Below are 19760 nucleotides of genomic sequence, written 5' to 3' on the forward strand. Positions count from 1 at the left end.
AGCCAAGGTCCAGGGGCCTCCACTGGTCAAAGGTGAAATAATTTGAGCATCAAATTATAACTGCAGTGGACTAACCAATATCAAGTATGTTTAAATCTATGAGTGCAGGCCAGGTGCAGAGGCTCACACCTGTAATTCCAATACTTTGGAAGGCCAAGGAAGGGGGAGCGCCTTACCCTGGGAGTTTGAGGCTGCAGTGAGCTACAATTACACCACTGCATTCCTGCCTGGGTGACAGAGCAAGACCTTGTCTCAAAAAAACCAATAAAAGCAAAAAGCTATGAATGCATTGATTTCTACAGACTTGACTCCCTTTACAGGAAACAAAAAGTAACTAGCTCGTTATTCTGAAAACAGGCAAATCAAGAGGAGGATGAAGCATTTTCTTGCCTTCCCTGTATGAACTGTATCTAAGGGTAACCTATGTTAAAGAAGGGAAATTTCTTACAGAAATACTCCAACTACTAAATGATGAAGCATTTACAGAACTAATGAAACAAACAGATCGAGGCTTCTAAAATCATATGAACAGAAACAAGGCATGTCACAATCTACAATGTGTTCTTGCCAAAATGTGAAATATGAATCTGATTACACCTCGAAACACTTCTACATTTTTAGATAATACCAAGGGCAGGGAAAGATGTTAAATCATGCCATTGGTATGCAAACAGAAAATGCAGAATGATTAGCTGGGCATGGTGGCATATGCCTGTAATCCCAGCTACTTGGGAGGCTGAGGCAGAAGAATCGCTTGAACCCGGGACAGGGAGGTTGCAGTGAGCCGAGATTGTGCCACTGCATTGCAGCCTGGGGAACAGAGCAAGACTCCATCTAAAAAAAAAAAAAAAACCGAAAATGCAGAATGTAAAAAACTCTCCAGGATAAACGATCCAGTTTTTTAAAATGAATAAATTTCAAGAAGAAAAGGTTAAGTATTACAGATTATAAGCCTTATGAGACAAAGAAACAAATTAAAATGTATTGAAAAATTAGGTGGGTTCTTAAAATTCACTGGATATTTTGACATTAAGGAACTTTATTGAGAAAGGGTCTTGCTCTGTCTCCCAGGTTGGAGTGCAATGGCACAATCATGGCTCACTGCAACCTCAACCTCTCGGGGTCAAGTGATGCCCCGCCTCAGCCTCCTGAATAGCTGGGACCACAGCATGTACCACCATGCCCAGTTAATTTTTCTTTGTAGATGAGGTCTCACTATGTTGCTCAGGCTGGTCTCAAACTCCTCTCAAGCAATCCCACCTTGGCCTCCGAAAGTGCAGGGATCACAGGTGTGAGCCACCACACCCAACCGCCCTTACCTTGTACAGGTACACACTGAAATGGTCATAAACACCACTTGGGATATACTTCAAAACTTCAGTGGGGGGAAGAAGATGGGGAGGAAGGAGTGGACAGAGATGAAACAAGATTGACTGATTATGAGTTTATAATAAAGTCAAATGATAAATACATAAGGATTCATTTATATAGGTTTGAAATTATCTATTATAAAAAATTTCTAAAGAATAGAAAAATACAGAAAACAAAATATTTCTTAACATTTGAATAGATATGAAAAATCAAACTACCACAATCCCATGGGATAAACCCCCTACTAAGAGGCTTTTCTGAGACACTGTCCTAACCTTTTGGCCCCACAGGAGATAGGGAAGAGGCCAGATAGGAAAGTCAGCAAGGCCCAGCTCCTACTGAAGCTTAAGATATCCCAACTTGCTGAAACCCAGAGGAGTGCTGGCTGCGTATGATTAAAGAGCATCCGCGATTCAGGTAAACAGAATGATGAGTGACAAGCAGCCCCTGGAGGTCTCCCCAGTCCCCACCTGCCTTTGGAATACCGCCCGCTGGGGATGGCCACGCTCAGGCCAGAAGCCTCCCACTGAGTCTGCTTGGCTGTCAGCCCTGTCTAGCTGCTCTGATAATTGCCGGGGGGGGAAGCTGATTTTGCACATGGACCTCAGTATCACAGAGAAGCAGCAGCCGCCCTGTGTGGACATCTCAGATACATTTACGATCTGGTCACTGCAGCCTCGTGGGCACAGCTAATGGGCCAGGAAGACCAAGGAGGGCCATGTGCTAAGTCAAAATTAAACACCATGCTGCCTGCCAAGAATAGGTGATAAAACCATGTTTTAAAGTGGACTGAGTAATATAACTTTGTGTTAGTCATTACCATTTACCTTATTTACAATGGAAAATGAAAAAACAAAATCTCAGTAGAAGAATCTGGTATTAAGAGGCATCAGAGGACAAACCACATTTCGCAATTATAGTACAATGTCAACAAAAGACAAACTCACTCACTCAGCCAGGGTTCAAAGGCACAGCACAATGACACAGCAGTCAGTCCATGCTAGTTACGCAGCTTCCAGAACTTTAAACAGAAATGAAACCCTTCAGTGATGGCACAATAAGGAAGTTTCAACAGTTTACAAATATTGCATCTTCTCATTTTTAAAGAAATGTATATATTTTTAATGCCTACAAACATCTTTATTTTTCCTGACTTGGCACTCATGCAAAACAGGTCGCTACCAGCTCACCATCCCCAGTGGGTGTCCAGGACCCCGAGTGCCTTGATGACAAGGGTCTAGAGGGCAGAGACCATTCCGTAACAAGAGGTAGGTGGCAAATGCATTTCAGGTCAAGATGCTGACAAAGCCATGAATACAGGCCCAGAGGATTTGCAGGAATATCCATGGGTTCTAAAGATCAGGTACATCCACGAGATGTAAGCTCTACGAGTTCAATGGCGTCTCTCCCTATTTTATTCATGGATGTCTCTCAAGCACCCAGAAGAGTTCCTGACATGTTACAGGGCCTGAATAAACACTTGGGAAATGGGTTGAATGAGAATGGGGCGAAATTAATTTTATGTACTATAAAGTGCCATCAAATATAGGGCGTTAATACTAGTTCACCTTTCCGACTCATTTTAACAGTTCTTTCTAGAGAACTGTTTTTTAAAATACTCTGATGTTTATTCAGTGATCAATAGCAAAATAGTAACTTCCTAACAGTTGGTGTTGACAGTTGTTATAGTGCAAGGAATAATGGATGGGGAAGTTTTACAGATGAGGATAGAATGTTACAGCCTGACACAGACAAGTCTCCAAATAATGTAAAATTCACACAGTTGCCTGGGAGCAGATCCCAGCTGGGGCAGGAAGATCCAGCACGGGGCAGGAGGGCAGGAGTGGTCATGGGAAGATGCTCTCATGAGCACACAGCACAGATACCCTGAGAATGCCTCGGGTCATGGGCTGTTGCACGCGTCCCCAATGCACGAGCCCCAGGGGAATGAGGTCTAGTCTCTTATTCACCACTGCATTCCCAGGGCCAGGTGCTCAGAGGATGTTCAATAAATGTTTGTTCAATGGAAAAGAGAGGGGGTGAGGGAAGAGTCTGAGCTAACGACCCTGCAGGCAGGACAGAGCCCTCAGGAAGATGAGGTCCCAGCTACCAACACGTGTCATGGTTATGCCTTTACTCCCAGCCTTGTTCGGCAGGGGGACACAGACAGTCCACTGAAGGAGAAAAAATCAGCCTGAACTGAACCACAGGAGACTGCTTCTCTCAAACATGGGAAGAAAAATTGTTTAGCACCACTTGGGTAAGAGACGGAAGCAGCTATGCTCTTGGAAGCTCTAAGTAAGCCAGGCCTTGCCTTTCCTGCGTTTGTGAATGGGACCAGTGCTTTCCTGCAGCCTCACCTTGCACCCTGCAAGGCCCGGCAGTGAGAAAGATGAATGATGGTGCTGCCTGCCACCTGCTGTGCTCACTGCACCAGCGGCTCCTGGCGGTGCTGGGTCTTCTGGTGCCGGTTGAGGATGGACCTCTGGTTGAAGCTTCGCCCACAGGCAGGACAGTGGTAGGGCTTCTCCCCTGTGTGGATCCTCTGGTGTCGGACCAGCCGCTCCCCTTTGCTGAACCGCTTCCCGCACACCTGGCACCCATACGGCTTCTCACCAGTGTGGGCACGCCGGTGCACCGCCAGGTTGGCATTCCTGCTGAAGCTCTTGCCACACTCACAGGTGTAGGGCTTCTCCCCGGTGTGCGTCCTCCGGTGCACCTGCAGGTGCTGCCGGCGGCTGAAGCTCTTCCAGCAGTCCCCGCACTTGTAGGGCTTCTCCCCAGTGTGGCTGCGCTGGTGCACCTCCAGGTGGTGTCTCTGGCTGAAGGTTTTCCAGCACTCACTGCACACGTAGGGCCTCTTTCCCAGGTGGGTTCTCTGGTGCTTCATCAGGTACTCTCTCAGGGTAAAGCCCTTCCCACACTCCACACAGCCATAGGACTTCTCCTCTTCGTGGGTTCGCTGGTGCCTGACAAGATTGGAGCTCCGACTGAATCCTTTCCCACACTCGGGGCACTGGAAAGGCTTCCAGAAGGAGCTGTGGGTTTTGACTTCGTCAGGCAGGGGGATGGCACCGTGCTGGGGAGGAGGAAGCCCGGGCGCACTGCCCGCAGAGCCACCAGGCTCCTGCTCACAGGCCCTTCCGAGCCCAGGGCCCTGGAGAGCGGCTTCCCCAAACCTCTCTGACGTCAGTGCCGCCAGCGCCCCTTTCAGGTCTTCCTGTGGGGGTTTTGCCTCCTTTTCCTTGCTCCCACCGCCTACAGGACAGGAGGAGATAAAGATTGATTCTGTGGTAGCCGCAGGACATTTACAGGTTAGAACTCTGCTTCACAGGGGTCCCATTCACCGTTCCTTCTCTTTTTTCCTTTGACCAACAACCTCAACTCAGGCTTTTCTTACTTCTTTTTCCTTATTTCCACTTCCATGTCTTCTTACAGAATAGTCTGCCAAATTCAGTGCCCGCCCACTTATCTTGCTGCTAATCTAGACTTTTATTTCCTTCAAAATGTAGCTCAATAATTTCCTCTAAGACACTCACCGTGATTATTCTCTTACTCTGGGCCTCTTCAGCACTGTGCACCTAACTAGCACTTTATTATTCTGTACCTATTTACATGTGACTTTGTTGGAAATGCTGTTTCCATTCATCCAGATGTCCTGCGCCTTCCCCAAACGATTCTACACCTGCTGTAGCACAGGGCAGCATGCAGCTCTCCAGACCTTCCAGGTGCCTGCTCAGCCCCCTGTCCTGCCCACATGCTCCCTCTGCCTAACCAGGGTCTCCTAGGAGCCTGACAGGGGACTGACTCAGGGAAGATGCTTGCTAACCGCTGGCTGAATGAATGAAGCAGGCTTCACTGAGGCTCCTGCAGGAGAAAGCCCCTAGGTAGCACATTTATCAGGACTGAGACCATGATGCTGCTGAAATGCTCAGCCTCACCCTTCCTTCATCCTCACTCTGATCCTTCTTATACTCTCTCTAAATTAACAGAACAGGTGTTTATGGAAGAGTAAGAGGAAGGGGAAGAGAAGAGAAGAAAAGAAAAGGTATTGGGGAAGAAAGAGGCGAAGAGAAAAAAAGAAAAGGAGAAATAAGTGGTGCTTAAAGGGGAATAGAGTCCTTTTAGGCAAGATGACTAGAAGACAAAAAAAAACCTGACTGTATATGCCTCCTGGTTTGATAAAATATGAAATATATACATATCAGCTTCGATTTTACTTTGTAAACTTTTCGTGAAAGTAAAAGTGTACAAGCCATTTATGTTTTGTATATGCAAAGATTTTATTTTTTTTTTGATCCAGTGCTGGCTAAAAAATGTCAAGTTACCCTTTTTCTCCTTTTTGTGGAGATGGGCGCCTCACTATGTTGCCCAGGCTGGTCTCAAATTCCTTGGCTCAAGTGACCCTCCCGCCTCTGCCTCACTGAGTGCTGGGATTACAGGTGTGCATCACCACACCCTATGCAAATTTTCTTAACAAACCCAACCATGTAAACCGCATTCAGTTCAACAAACAGAACATAACCAGTCCCTAGAAGCCCATTTTTCATCTCCTCCATTACTATACCCTGCCATATATAGTATATACACATACGGTATATACATAATATACATATATAGTATACATATACATTATACCAAGGGGAACACACTGTCCAGACTTTTTTGTCTGTTCTTGAACTTCATGTAATTGTCTCACACATTGTTTCTGGCCTCTTCTGCTCGGTATCATGTTTGTAACATACACCTATGTCATGGTGTGAAGCTGTAGTTTATTCTTTTTCATTGGTGTATAGTATTCCACTGTGAGTATGTGTGTGTGTCTGTGTATATATATAGAGATATATAGATAATAGATAGATTGCAACCTACTTATTAATTTGACTGATGTTCATGTGAGTAGTTTTCAGTTTTGAGGTGCTATGAATAGTAAGATTAAAACTAAATGCAATGCACAAACCACTAGATCTTGGGGAAATCTGACTATGCCCTAGATGTTACACACATGGAATTTATGTTTATTTTCTTAGATGGAATTATGCCACTGGTCTATGTTGGGAATGTCATTGTGACACAAATGCTGAAGTATTTACAGATGAAAGATTGAGATGCCTCCAACTTCCATATCATTCCAAAAAAAACACACATTATACAGCTAAATATGGCAAACGTTAACAACTGGTGAATCTACATAAAGGCCTAAGTGTGTTCTCTGTACTAGTCTTAGCTTTCCTGTATGTTTGAAAATTTGCATAAAAAGAGTTCAAAATATAAAGCTGCAGGAAAAATAAATACAATGAGATACCTAAACATAAATAGAGACACTGGGAGAAAGAGACAGTAGTGGAAGAGAAGGGACCTAGCAGTAAGAAACCGGTTTTGAGTGCTGCACTGGCTGCTCAACTGCTGCATGATCATGGGAAAATTAACCTCTCTGAGCCTTACATTCTTCACCTTCAAAATGGATTGTACACTCATGAAGTTCACTGCACACATGGAGCAGGAATGCAATGGTTCGTGGTATTATTTTAACCCCCAGACCATCTACCGGACTTACAGCTACTTCCAGGGACCATCCACTTAGATCTCAAAGTCAACAAATGGAACTTTCCATTCTTCCTCCCTCTTAGGAAAACGCTTCCCTCCCTTTCTGACAGGAGTAACATAATTTTTCCAGTCTTTACAGGAGTAACATAATTTTTAGTCCCAGCCAGGATCCTAAGACGTAGACTCCTCTCTGACTCTTCTCTTTCCTCCCCTCTGGCCAATGTGTGGCCCATCCTTGGAAGCATATTTCAGTAAACCCTCTTCTTCATGGTCACTGGCCTGGTTCCTGCTCTTACCCCGGTGCCTACATTATTTCAACCCTCCAGACTGGCCGTACCCTGCTGTCAATCCAATTTCCTCAAGTAAAACCTCTATCACATTACTCTGCGCAGAAAAAAATTTTAAAACAAGGACCGCAAGTCTTCATGGCCGGCCTCACTCTCCTCACTCCTGCCCCCTCCTTACTCCTGATCACTCGTTTCTCACTCCAAGACCCTCATCACCCTGGGAACCAGCCTGCAGAGTCCTCATTCACATTTCTGCACCTGCTCCTTTTGCCTCTGTGATTCCAAATCATCTTGTGAGTTCTTGCTACAGTCCTTGTGGCCATGACTGCAATTACAACTCAGACGACAAGGTCTGCACCTCACGGTCCACTAAGGAGAACAGATCAACAACTGGAAGTGATCTGGGCAGCCACCTAGCTCAACCCTGCCCTGTGCATCCAGCCTCTTTACAGGTGAAGCAGCTCAGGCCCAGCCCCACGCAGCTGTCAGTACAAGCACCAGGACAACCCGAGTGTGAATCCCAGGAAGACCTGAAAGCTGGGACAGCAAGTGAATGGTACACTTGGGAAATGGGCCTTCGTGTCACCTGGCCTCGGCAGAAATTGAACATTTCTGTTCAATTTCAGGTGGGGGCTTGAGTTGCTCTGAGTTCTGAGACACCAAGCTGGTGAGGGGACAAGAACAGAACCAGTCTCCAGAACAGTCAGAAATGGCCAGGAGGGCATGAAAACCTTGTGAGAATGGGGGCAAGGGGCTCCTCACCCCACACAGCAGCATCACTGGGAGGGGAACACCCCTGAGGGGGACCCTGGCACCAGGACACTGGCACCTTTGTCCGGGGCTTGTCACTGGAGCCCCTGCTATGTTCTGTCATCCTCTGCCATCACGGCAATCACACATCTCCAAGTAAAGTATGCTGACATCGTTCTGCCACTCACATCACTGTCACGCTGTGCCAACCATGCCCTGGACCCAGGTCTCCCAAGAGCCCAGTGCCCCTTGCCCTATCCCACTATTACATGCACATGGCCTCTTCCCCTGAACTCTAAGACCCCACAGGCAAGCACCTTTATTTTTAACTCTTCATAGTGACCAGAACAGCACTGGCCACAGAGCAGGTGCCAAGTCCAGCTCTGTGGTGAACAAATGAGTGAAGGCTGATGGCTCCTACAAGAATCCCTTAGTAATATTTCAGCACTAACTAAACAATCTAACAATACCATGGTCACCACACATTTAGATGAACTGCCTCCCTTCATTCTCATAGCACCATGAGCACAGGTTCCATGAACAGTCTCATTCCACAATGGAGGAAACTGAGACCTGGAAAGCTCAAGGGAGATGCTCAAGGTCAGGGTCAGCAAGTGGAGGGGCAGGATGGATTCTCTTATGTCTTGAAGGAAGCACAGGGATAACCTTGATCATCCTTCAAAGCATTTCAGGATAAGGAAAAGCCAGGTGGGGTCAGTACAGATGGGAGGTCAGTGCACAACTCACAAAGAAGTTATGAAACAAAAAAGAAGAAAATCAAAGAACAAGGAGAGGCCGTTCCAGCCACAAATCCTCTCCCCGCTGGTGTCCTCATTCCACCCATGCAGACTCTCCATACTGCCCCTTGCCCTGGCAGCCCCAAAGCCCTGCAGTGCGCTCTGCTGGCAGCCTCTGTGGGCTCTCTCCTGCTGCTCCTCCTCCCATGAGCTGCTGTCACACACAATGGCTGCATCCGCACAGGCTCTGAGTCCAGGTCAAACCCAGCCACCACCTGAGGCCTAGCACAGCTCCGCTTCCTCTGTGACTCGGGCCACTCTGACCTCTACCATCACGAAGCCCCCTCACGCCCTCCTACATGCACACTGTGAGCTCCGATGCTTTTATGCACGTTAGTCCTGCCCACTTCCTGCCCCAAGAGAAAACCACTAACACAGGGCCCACATGCAGGGAGCACTCAATAAATATCTGAACAAGCTCAGATGCCCCATCTTTTGCTGTTGGTATCTTGCTCTCAAGCCCTCAGTGTCTTTAATCATGGACACAGTGTAGGTGTTTGGGGGTCCTCATGACCGACCTGTCTCCATACAGCCAGAATAATGGCCTCATGATTTCCTGCTCTATTATTCGGCTCCTCTCTTGACACAGGAAAGCAGCTCCTCGTGCCCCGTGGTCCATGCTGGACCCATTTACCCACCTGCCATGAAATCTCCTTCCTTTGCTAGGAATACCAGAGCTATGGCAGGACCCCTGACCTGAGCTTTCAGAACTCCCCAGTTCCTCACCTGCGGGTGGAGACAGTCTTACCTGGGCAGACCCTGCAGTCCTGCGGTTCCACGTACTCCCCAAAGCAGTCTATCTGGGCTGGGGTCACATGCCTCCACTCCTCCTCAGGGAAGGCCAGGGCCATATCTTTAAATGGCCCCAACCCCTGCAACAACAGGAGATTGCTATGAATAAAGAAAGAATCCTAGGCCAGAGACAGTGGCTTATGTCTGTAATTCAACTTCCTCCCAACCAGCTTCCTCCCAACAGTTGAACTGGAGTAATCTACTTGTTTGAGCCACTGTGGTTTTGAGCCTCTGTGGCTGGGGCTCAGCTTGCGCCTAACAACCAAGGCACCTCATTTCCACTCTGCAGCAGCCTCCACTCACACCTCATGCTTGACAGAGCCTGGCAGCCACTATTTACCTTCTCATCAAGAAGAAAGTTCACATTCAGCCAAGCCCTGTCTTAAGAACAAGGCTGTGGTAAATTAAATGCATCCTCAATTTCTCACTCACTGCACCATGAAGAACTATTATGGTACAAGGGAGGGTCCAACCAAATTAAAAAGCACTGATATCATTCCTCATCCCCTCCAAAGTACGTCCTTGGAGAACAGGAAAGGGAAATGATGCTGGCATCCAGCCTTGCCCAAATATGGCTTGAGCAGGGCCAGAGTTGATCCCCTTCTTTTTTCTGCCAAACACCTTTTCCTCTTCAAAGAACTCTTTTAGACTCGCCTCCTTGAGGAAGGTGCCCCACTGGAAAGCCCCCACCTCCCTGGTAGCACTCAGCACCCTGTGGAAGAGAGAGCACCCCATCTATGCTTCAGTTACACCATTTGTGGCAGATGAGTAATGTTAACGAGGTAGTGTGGCCTAGTGTGGCCTCTGTGGCCACAGAGACCACCCTGCTCAATGCTCCTGGAAGCCCCAACCCTGAGTCAGCCACATTCCTGCTGAGGTTAGGAGACAGGGAAGTTTCCAAAACAGAAAAAGCAGCAGCAGAAGTATCCATAAAGGACAACCACAAAGGGTTACCTCGGGGCCAACCAGCATGGCCTAGATAGCCCTAGGGGGTTTCTATCTGTAACAGTTATTAGGAGTCCATCTGTGGCCGGGTGTGGTGGCTCACACCTGTAATCCTAACACTTTGGGAGGCTGAGGCGGGTGGATCACGAGGTCAGGAGATCAAGACCATCCTGGCTAACACAGTGAAAGCCCATCTCTACTAAAAATACAAAAAATTAGCCAGGCACGGTGGCGGGCACCTGTAGTCCCAGCTACTCGGGAGGCTGAGGCAGGAGAATGGCATGAACCTGGGAGGCAGAACTTGCAGTGAGCCGAGACTGCACCACTGCACTCTAGCCTGGGCGACAGAGCGAGACTCTGTCTCAAAAAAAAAAAAAAAAAAAATAGTCCATCTGTGGCTCAGGCTCCACACATAAGGTTCAAAGCAAATTAACAACTGGGGCTGGTGGTTCAGCGGAGGAAACCACACCATCAGGTCCACCAGGACTAGGAAGGGAGAATGACTCAACTTGGGGGTGGGGAGGGCGCACTGTTGTGCAGAGAAACCCTGGGGAAGGTGAACCTCAATCAAAGCAACACCATGATCTCTGGAAAGGGAGTCAGAGCTCACCTGCGGTCCAGCGGTAAAGAACCCGGCTGCCATCTCTTGGTCTCTGGGATTCATTGTGGGGAGGCCAGGACCTGCCTGCAGAACAGGTAGTGCTGAACAGGGACAAAAAGCATAAGATCAGAAGGATCAGTGATGTCATGCTGTTAGCTCGTTCAAAGGTGTGCCCCACCAGATGCACACAACCTCAGGAACCAGGAGACTCCAGACAAAATCACTTTTCACTTTGGTACCATGTTTTCCCATGCACAGGGGCCTGGGTGTCCCCTGCCCTGTTCTCAGCTGGGGCCTGGGTGTCTCCAGCCCTGTTCTCAGCTGGCAAGATTGTCCCAGCCCTGTCCCTTTAGGGCTACCCATGCTCCCCAGTCACACTCTGGGAATAACCCCCTTTGAGATTCAGTAGCAAAATAAAGCTACGTATTACTTTAGGGGATACAGTTCATCTGCCCACTGAAAAAGTATTCCTGCAAGTCAGCTGAATATTTCCTGGTAGTTTCTAGAAAGGATCTGAGGGAAAGAAAAGAAAAATAATAGGAAAGCTTGATCCCAGATATCCCCTCCAGACACCAGAGGGTAAAGGGAGAAGAAACAGTTTCACTTCATCTACTTCCTAAGGTGGAGGAAGCAGCCAAGAAAATTCACAATTACACCTCGTGGGTAACTTAGTTGCTCCATTGCTGGGTTTCTGAAGAGGGCTGGCTGCATAGCAGTTTCCTGTGCCCTGACATCCCCACTATCTGCTCTTACTCACCTTGCTCCTGGAAGGCCCGCGTCTCATCTCCAGGGTCCTGACTGAGCTGCTCCTCGGTACCCGGGTTTGGACCTTGAACTCCTTCCCCAGGGGGCATCCCCCACTCAGGCTTGACCTCCACTGGCCCCAGCTGGATGCCTGGCTCCCAAGCGCCTCTGCAAAGAGCTGTTTCCTCCTGCGCCCCCTGCCCGTGGCTTGGAACCTAAGAACAGTTCCCAACACTGATTAGAATGAGGCCTGGGCAAGGCTGTTATGAAGGGAATTGAATTAAAATCTAAAAAGAGAACCAAGAAAAGACCCACTCCAGCTTCAGGGGAGAGGCAGGAAAAATCAGCTGAGCTCTTCCCCAGGACATCAGTGAGGAAGTGAAAAGGAAGCTAAATTCCCTGCATCAGGCCCTCAGCAACTTTTATCTGTCCATGCCATTTGACAAGGATCCCTTCTACCTGCCATCACCAAGCCCAAATATTATCCTGCTGAGGATTTCAGCACAATATACTCACTACTAGAAAAAAAAAAAATTCTTAATTGAAGAAGCTGAAAATAAAAAATGCAAAGCCTAGACCCCGCAGTGAATAGGCTAGTGAGAAACAGTTGCTTTAAAGAGAGCCAGGAAGCCTGGGCAACACGGTGAGACTCCATCGTTACAAAAAATAAAAAAAATTAGCCAGGCAAGGTGGTACATGCCTGTGGTGTCAGCTACTCAGGAGGCTGAGGTGGGAGGATCAACTGAGCCAGGAGCTCAAGGCTGCAGTAAGCTAGGATTGTGCCACTGCACTCCAGCCTGGGCTGTCACCTGACCCTGTCTTGTCTCAAAAATAATAAATTAAAAAGAGCAAGGAAAATCAGAAGGACCCTCACACTGAGAAAAACACACAAAAACAAGGCCTTTCTGGTCCACTTTTAAGCTCCTGAGTTGGGAGTAGGAAAAAATTCTCTTAGGATTCTGAAGACAGGAAGTCAGGGTGACGAGAGTGTGCACGGAAGGCTGAACTACAGAAGGATGGGGGCTTGTGAGCAAGACGGTATCTTCAGTCCTGCTCTCCTTTCCCAGTCGTCCATCAGGGGGCTGTACCACAGAGTGACCGAAATATGGCTGGAACCTCAAGGAAGCACGTGTGGTGCAAGTCACTTGGTGTCATTACAGCAGCACCAGAGAATTGTTACAGGAGCCCTGTGAGCCACAGAGAAACAGCACTGCTACTGACAACCCTTTTCTGGAAAAAGATTCCCCAGGCAGGATTCTCTGCCTTCCCAGAGGCATCTCTGTCCAAAGCAGGGTCAGTTCTATAAGGGACCCCAAAAACAATCACAACTGCCTTCTTTTTGCCTGATGCCCACAAGGGAAATATGGCCAGGCCTCTGCCCTCATGACCAAACAGAGGCTTCAGGCCCTTCTGCATTAGAGCATCTCCCCTGGAAAAGGCTTTTCTTGCTGAAAACTCCACTGCTCTCCAAAAAGGGCCTCAGGGAGTCTGAGGGCAGAGGAGGGAGGTTCCACACCTCATCCACTCCTACTTCCTCAAATCTTTGGATTCTTTAACACTCCCTGCCCACACCAAGGGCGCCAGACCTGGATCCCCTCCTCACCCACCGCCTTGGCCTCCAGCGCTCTTTCTGTCAGGTCCTCCACTATGGCAGCCAGAGCCTTGCCACTCTCTGGGCCATGTTCCCGGATCCAGGTGTAGAACTCGCGGGGCAGGATAGTGAGGAACTGCTCCAGCACCAGCAACTCCAGGATCTGCTCCTTGGTGTGCAACTCGGGCCTCAGCCACCGACGACAGAGTTCCTGGAGCTCCCTAAGAGCTTCCTGGGGTCCAGCTGCCTCCTGGTAGCGGAACTGCCGAAACCTTAGCCGAAAAGTCTCTGGACTAGGGTCTTCCCTTCCTCTGCCCCATGGCAACTCTTTCTCCAGTTTCACCACAGGAACACCCAACTGCTGCTGAGGAGCTTCCGCCATCTCTGGATGCTCTTTAAGCATCTTCACACTCCCTTCGAGGAGACCGAGAATGACCACATCAATGACCCTTTTGAGAACGAGACATGTAGAAGGTCAGCCCATCCCAGTTCTGTCTCTACATCAAGGAATATTCCACTGGAGAACACAGTAATTACCTTTTTACAAGGCATTTTCAAAAGACTGAACACAGATCCCAAAAGTCAGGTCAATTCAACATAGTAATCATTTGCTAAGCACCTATTAGGTACAGAGACTAAATAGAAAATGTCTAAGATTTTGCTTATACCCACAAACAACTTAGGATCTCACTGAAGAATAACACTATAATCAGAGAATAATATATAATGGGTTATAACTGGGTTAGTCACCGGGGCCTACTCTTCCAATACTAAAGGAAACATACATGCAACACACACACACACACATATACACACACAACAGGTAGGCAGAAACAACAAACAAAATAGAGAACAAGACACACTGGGAGTTTGCCCTCTTGAAACTCCTATACTGGTACAGCAGACAGAAAAAGTCAAATGGAAGCAACTTTTTTAAAAACTGCAAGTGGGGACAAGTTCTAGAAAGAAAATAAGTAGAATGCTCTGTTAACAGGGGGCAAATGACTTGAAGAAGGCTTTTCTAAAGACATGACACTGGGCTCACTTTAAGGATGAGAATGAGTCAGTTATTCTAAGAGCATTCCAGGCAAAAGCCCTGAGGCTAAGAAATTACGTAGGGTGTCCAAGAACAAGACATATTTCAGTATGGCTTCAGCAGAGCTGCAACAGAAGAGGTGGCAGAGGCAGACAGAAACCACATCACCCAGAGCCTGCGCCACAGTAAGAATTACGAACTTTATTCTTATTTCTTACTTTAGCGAGGAACTACACGTTTTATAAAAGTCATTCTGCCTGTATGTTGACAGGGAATAGGTTAGAGGTGGCAAGAGGGAAATGGCACTTACAGTGATTCAAGCAGGAGATGATAGGGGCTTACATCAGGGTGGTGGCAGAGAGTCAGACAAAATCAAGACGTATTTTGGAGATTAAAACCAACAAACTTGCTGACGGCTTAGATGTGATGGGGCACTCAACCTGAAAAAGACAATGGAGCAACATATATACATTATAAATGATCAAAAGATTTCTAACGTGTACAGGCTTTACTATTTAGAAAGCATGTGAACACAAACTTCATTTAATACTTAAAATACTTCTGTAGGGTGAGTACTACTCCTCCTACTTTTCAGAAGGAAAAAAAAAAGAGACTAGATGATAACTGCCTCCCAAAATACATGGTACAGATTGAAACAAAAAAAAACATGCGAAGTCAAAAGAGAGAGAACTAATCAAAGTCCAAGTATTCAAGGAAAACAAGAGGCTTGAAGTAGACTGGAGCATGAGTCCTATTTACTTCCAAGTGGATTAGGTGGAAGACCTAGGCTGGGAAGACACACTTGGAAGTCCAAAGCATCAGGGGAAGGGGATCCTGCTTGTCAGAAAACGGAAAGATCACCTGACTGGAGCAGAGAACCGGCAGCTGGCAGGAGGCACACCCCAAAGCATCTGCTAAATATTCTATTGGGAGTTTGTGTATTTATCTACCCCCACTTAAACCAATTTTATATTTTCACTCTATTCATTGACTCTGCAACATTAAGATTTCTCTTTCATTCCTTTCTAGCTATTGCGTTGGTTCACTCCACTAGTGCATTTAATGCACTACAGTGCAAATGTTTACCCATGTGTCTCCCTCTAACAGACTCCCTGGAGGCAAGAAAGATCCTCATTAATCTTTTATCTCTGCCATTTGACAAACAGAAGGTGCCCCATTGCTATTCTTTATCTTCCCCCACCCATTGTTACTCTTTTGTTTCTTTTTGAGACAGGGTCTCAGGGTTTTGTCACCCCAGCTGGAGAGCAGTGGTGAGATCACTGCAGCCTTTGCCTCCTGGGATGAGGCGATCCTCCCACCTCAGCCTCCAGAGTAGGTGGAACTACTGGCAAGTACCACCATGACCAGCTAATTTTTTTTATTTTTGTAGAGACAGGGTCTTCCTACATTTCCCAGGCTGGAGTGCAGTGGCATGAATGTAAGTCACTGCAGCCTTGAACTCCTAGGCTCAGGAGATTATCCTGCCTCAGCCTCCCGACTAGCTGGGACCACAGGCGCGTGCCACCATGTCCGGCTACTTTTTAATTTTTGTAGAGACAGGGTCTTGCTACGTTGACCAGGCTGGCCCATCACTATTCTTTCAATCAGTGTCCTACGTGATTACTTTGACTTTGCAGAGAGTTCTGCTTTGGTTCAAGATCTCTTCGGGTTCGTAGCCAGCCCTGCACTAAGCCAAGCCTGGCAGAACGGGTTCTGCCTCGCTCCTACCTGAGCCTACAACGCGGCGGCCCCTCAGAGTCCAGACCCGCAGGACCTCGGGGCCGCGGAATGCAGCTCCGGAGAGACTTGCCACCCCCAGCCGGGGCTGAGTGTAGGGAGACGGGCTCTAGTGCAACCCCGCTGCCGCCGAGCCCCGTAGCGGCACCAAAACCCGTCAACGCGGCCGTTTACCACCTGGCCCGCCACCCGCCGCGGCCCTGAAGAGGCTCTCACCCGCCAGGGTCGCCAGTGCCCTCCGCGGACCGGAAGTGAACCGCGGACGCTGTCAGACAGGTGCGTAAGGAAAGACTCGCTTCCGTGTCCTCTCTAGCATGCTCGGAGGTCTCGGCGGATGCGCCTCGATGGTCGCTGATCCCAGCCGGCTGTTACCAGACCGGCGAGGCGAGACCACCAGGGCTTCCTCAAAACTGACTGCTCAGCTCGAGGCGCTCTGTCGCCAGGCCCGTTTCCACCTCCGTGCTTTTGCACCTGCTTGCCCTCCGTGAAGAGGACTCAGTGCATCGCCAGATACACTACTGGACACAGCACCTGCCCCAAGGAGCTTTAGAATCCAGTCGGTCCGTGCGTTGACTATTCCGGCCGCCAGGGCCTTGCGCCGGGCGTAGGGGCAGAGGAGATAGAGGGCGCACTGGGTCTTATGGGCTCACATAAGAGGTGCCTGACCCCGAGTAGTGTGCGCGCGCGCGCGTGTGTGTGTGTGTGTAGTCAGGGAAGGCTTCCTGGAGGAACCAGCATCGGATCTGTTTTTTGTGGGGGTTTTTTTGGTCTCTTTTTGTTTTTGTTTTTTGAGAGAGAGAGAAGTCTCGTTCTGTCTGCTAGGATGGAGCGCAGTGGTGAGATCACAGCTCACTGCAACCTCGAAGCCCTGAGTTCAAGCATTCCTCCCACCTCAGTCTCCTGGGACTTTTTTTCAATTTTTTGCAGAGAGGGGGTCTCTCTATTTTGCCCAGTCTGGTCGCCAACTTCTGGACTCAAACGATCTTCCACCTTTGGCCTCCCAAAGTGCTGGGATTGCAGGCTTAAGCCACCGCGCCCAGCCTGAAGGCAGTCTGCCTCAACTGGATGGCCCAGTGTTCCTCCAGAATCCACTCAGGAAACAGGAAACCCTCGTCTTACTCTTCTCCAGCACTTTGCAAAGTGTCTGATACAGTATTTGCTAAAAATATATACTTACAGAATAAATGAACTTCTAGAATATAACATAGGTGTTAGACCATCTCATTTTATCCTCTATGTCTCTGTCCCACTTTCATATTTTTCTTGTCTGCCCATATTTGACTTGGGTTTATTTCTTCACCTTTTTGTTAATAACCCACTTTTCAGCTGTTTCTCATATGCTACAAAATCTACAGTTTTTGTTTGTTTGTTTGTTTTAGAGACAAGGTCTTGCTCTGTCACCTAGGCTGGAGTACAGCAGTGCTATCATAGCTCACTACAGCTTTCAACTCCTGGGTTCAAGCAATCCTCCCACCTCAGCTTCGCAAATAGCTGGAACTACAGGCATGAGCCACCACACCCAGCTAATCTTTAAAAAATGTTTTGTAAGGACGGAGTCTCACTATGTTGCCCAGGCTAGTCTTAAACTCCTGAGCTCAAGCAATCCTCCCCACTTGGCCGCCCATATTTTTGTTTTAATTAATATATTTTTTCATTTCTAGAATTTCTATTGGATTTTTTCCAAATATTCTAGATTGATCTTTTAAAAGAAGAATTTACTATATGTTTAGGCTTTTCTTTATACATAGTAAATAGAGTTGAGCCTGATAATTCTGAGATGTGAAGTCCCCTGAGATCTCTTTCTGTTATCTGCTATTTCCACTGTTTTTGATGGTGCCACTTCCACCAGGAGTACCCGACAGCATCCATTTCCCATATCTCATAATCTCTGCCATTATCCAGCTTTAATCGTTGCCAATTGACAGGTGAAGTAAATGTTACCTCATTTTTTAATTTGCATGTTCTTCATTATGAGTGAGGTCAGTCATTATTCCTACTTTCATTAACTTCTTGCCTTCCCTTTTCTGTGAACTGACTTTTGTTTGTGTTTCTGTTAAGCTGTTTATCTCTTTCTTATTGATTTATGAGTTCTGGGGACATTATATAATGTCTCTAGAGCATTGAATACTGTCCCCAGGACATTAACTATGTCTCCAGTACATTAAATAACGTCCCCAGAACATTAATTGGGGGCATTCCTCAAACATATCTTCCTCGAACATACCATGGTACCTGGCTTCCTTGTGTGACAGGCTGCTCATTTTCCTTGGAAATGTTTTTGTGAAACTTGAGTTCCAGGATAAAGTGAATTTATCTAGAGAAGATTGATATTTTTTTCTTCCGTGTAAATTTTTTTCTTGTCACCATCACCAGTCCAGGGTCATTGTAAACCAAATCTATAATTTGAGGATTTTTGAACCATGCTATAATAGTAATATGAATTTGGGCTGCAAATATTGAGGGGTGATTTGTGGTTGCAACTTCTCAACCACAAATCTTTGTGGTTTTGTGGTTGTTCAGCTTGGCACTAAGACAAATTGCCTTGCTGGCGCCTGGTGGTCGGGGTACGGGATAGGTGACTTATCTCTCACCCTTACATTGATAAGCCAGCCCTTGTCTATGACCATACCACCCTGAACGCACCCGGTCTCTTCTGATAATCCAGCCTTTTGCAGTCCTTGGTTTATGGGGGGAAAGCTCTCCTATCAGATGCCCTTCCTTGAGTAAACTTTAGGCATAGTTTTAAAAAATCAAATCTCCGCAAGACGGTTTCTCTAGGTATTACTCTTTACTTTGATGTTATAATGCATTATGATTTTGTTATCTCTCTGATACCTTTAGATTTTATTATGAATTTTATCATTTCTGTTGTTTTTGGCTGAAGAATCAGCCCAACTATTTAGTCTGCCATGTTATCAGATGCAGGCTTTCTCCAGGCTTCTTTGTTTATATGTTTTTATTTCTTCCAAATAGGACACTTAAAATTATATTTTTAATGCCTGTATAATATTCCATCCTCTGAATATACTATACTTTTAAAAAGTATTTCAACATGGGGGAAATAATCTAGAATATACTCTTTTATTTTTGCTATTGTAAGCAACCTGGAACAAGCATTCTTGTATACAAATACTTGACCTCACCCCTGGTTATTTCCTTAGAATAAATTCCTAAAATTCAACTCCTGGGCCGCCAAGTATGAATATTTTTAAACCTATTAATGCATGCTCCTATAAAATGCTTTCCAGAAAGTTCATGCCAATTTACATTCCCATCAAATGTATATGAGAGTGCTCAACTCACCAAAATTGGCTAAGACTGGTTTCTAATCTTTGTGGATTTGATTTTCATTTAATTTTTTTATTTGACCAGTTGTATAGGCCTTTAGTAAAAATTCTTTCCAAGTTCTGGCAATAAATCCATCATCAATCCTAGCTTTCACTGGTGGCATGAATTTCCATTGTTTGTTTGTTTGAGACAGAGTCTCGCTCTGTCACCAGGCTAGAGTGCAGTGGCGTGATCTCGGCTCACTGCAACCTCTGCCTCCTGGGTTCAAGCGATT

The 19760-nt window shown here is 47.0% G+C and overlaps 1 protein-coding gene across 10 annotated transcripts in view; it reads right to left on the reverse strand.

Annotated features, from left to right (window-relative positions):
• ZSCAN25 (zinc finger and SCAN domain containing 25) overlaps positions 1 to 16801 on the reverse strand; it is a 94768-nt gene extending 77967 nt beyond the window's left edge. For 3 of the 10 annotated variants that reach the window (XR_012091714.1, XR_012091713.1, XR_012091715.1), the window contains exons 1-7: positions 16415 to 16800; positions 14772 to 14901; positions 13442 to 13874; positions 11848 to 12049; positions 11100 to 11191; positions 9501 to 9624; positions 3732 to 4629 (exon numbers count right to left, since the gene is read on the reverse strand). Coding sequence is in view for 4 of the 10 variants with exons in the window: in XM_073012781.1 (XP_072868882.1) it covers positions 3797 to 4629; positions 9501 to 9624; positions 11100 to 11191; positions 11848 to 12049; positions 13442 to 13828 (1638 nt within the window). In the remaining 6 variants the exon portion in view is untranslated. The other 7 variants (XR_005237932.2, XR_005237931.2, XM_037990549.2 and 4 more) reach the window with 5 other exon arrangements.
• Positions 16802 to 19760: the final 2959 nt, after the last annotated feature.

This window comes from Chlorocebus sabaeus, chromosome 28, assembly GCF_047675955.1.
Source record: "Chlorocebus sabaeus isolate Y175 chromosome 28, mChlSab1.0.hap1, whole genome shotgun sequence".
Classification (NCBI taxonomy): Eukaryota; Metazoa; Chordata; class Mammalia; order Primates; family Cercopithecidae; genus Chlorocebus; species Chlorocebus sabaeus.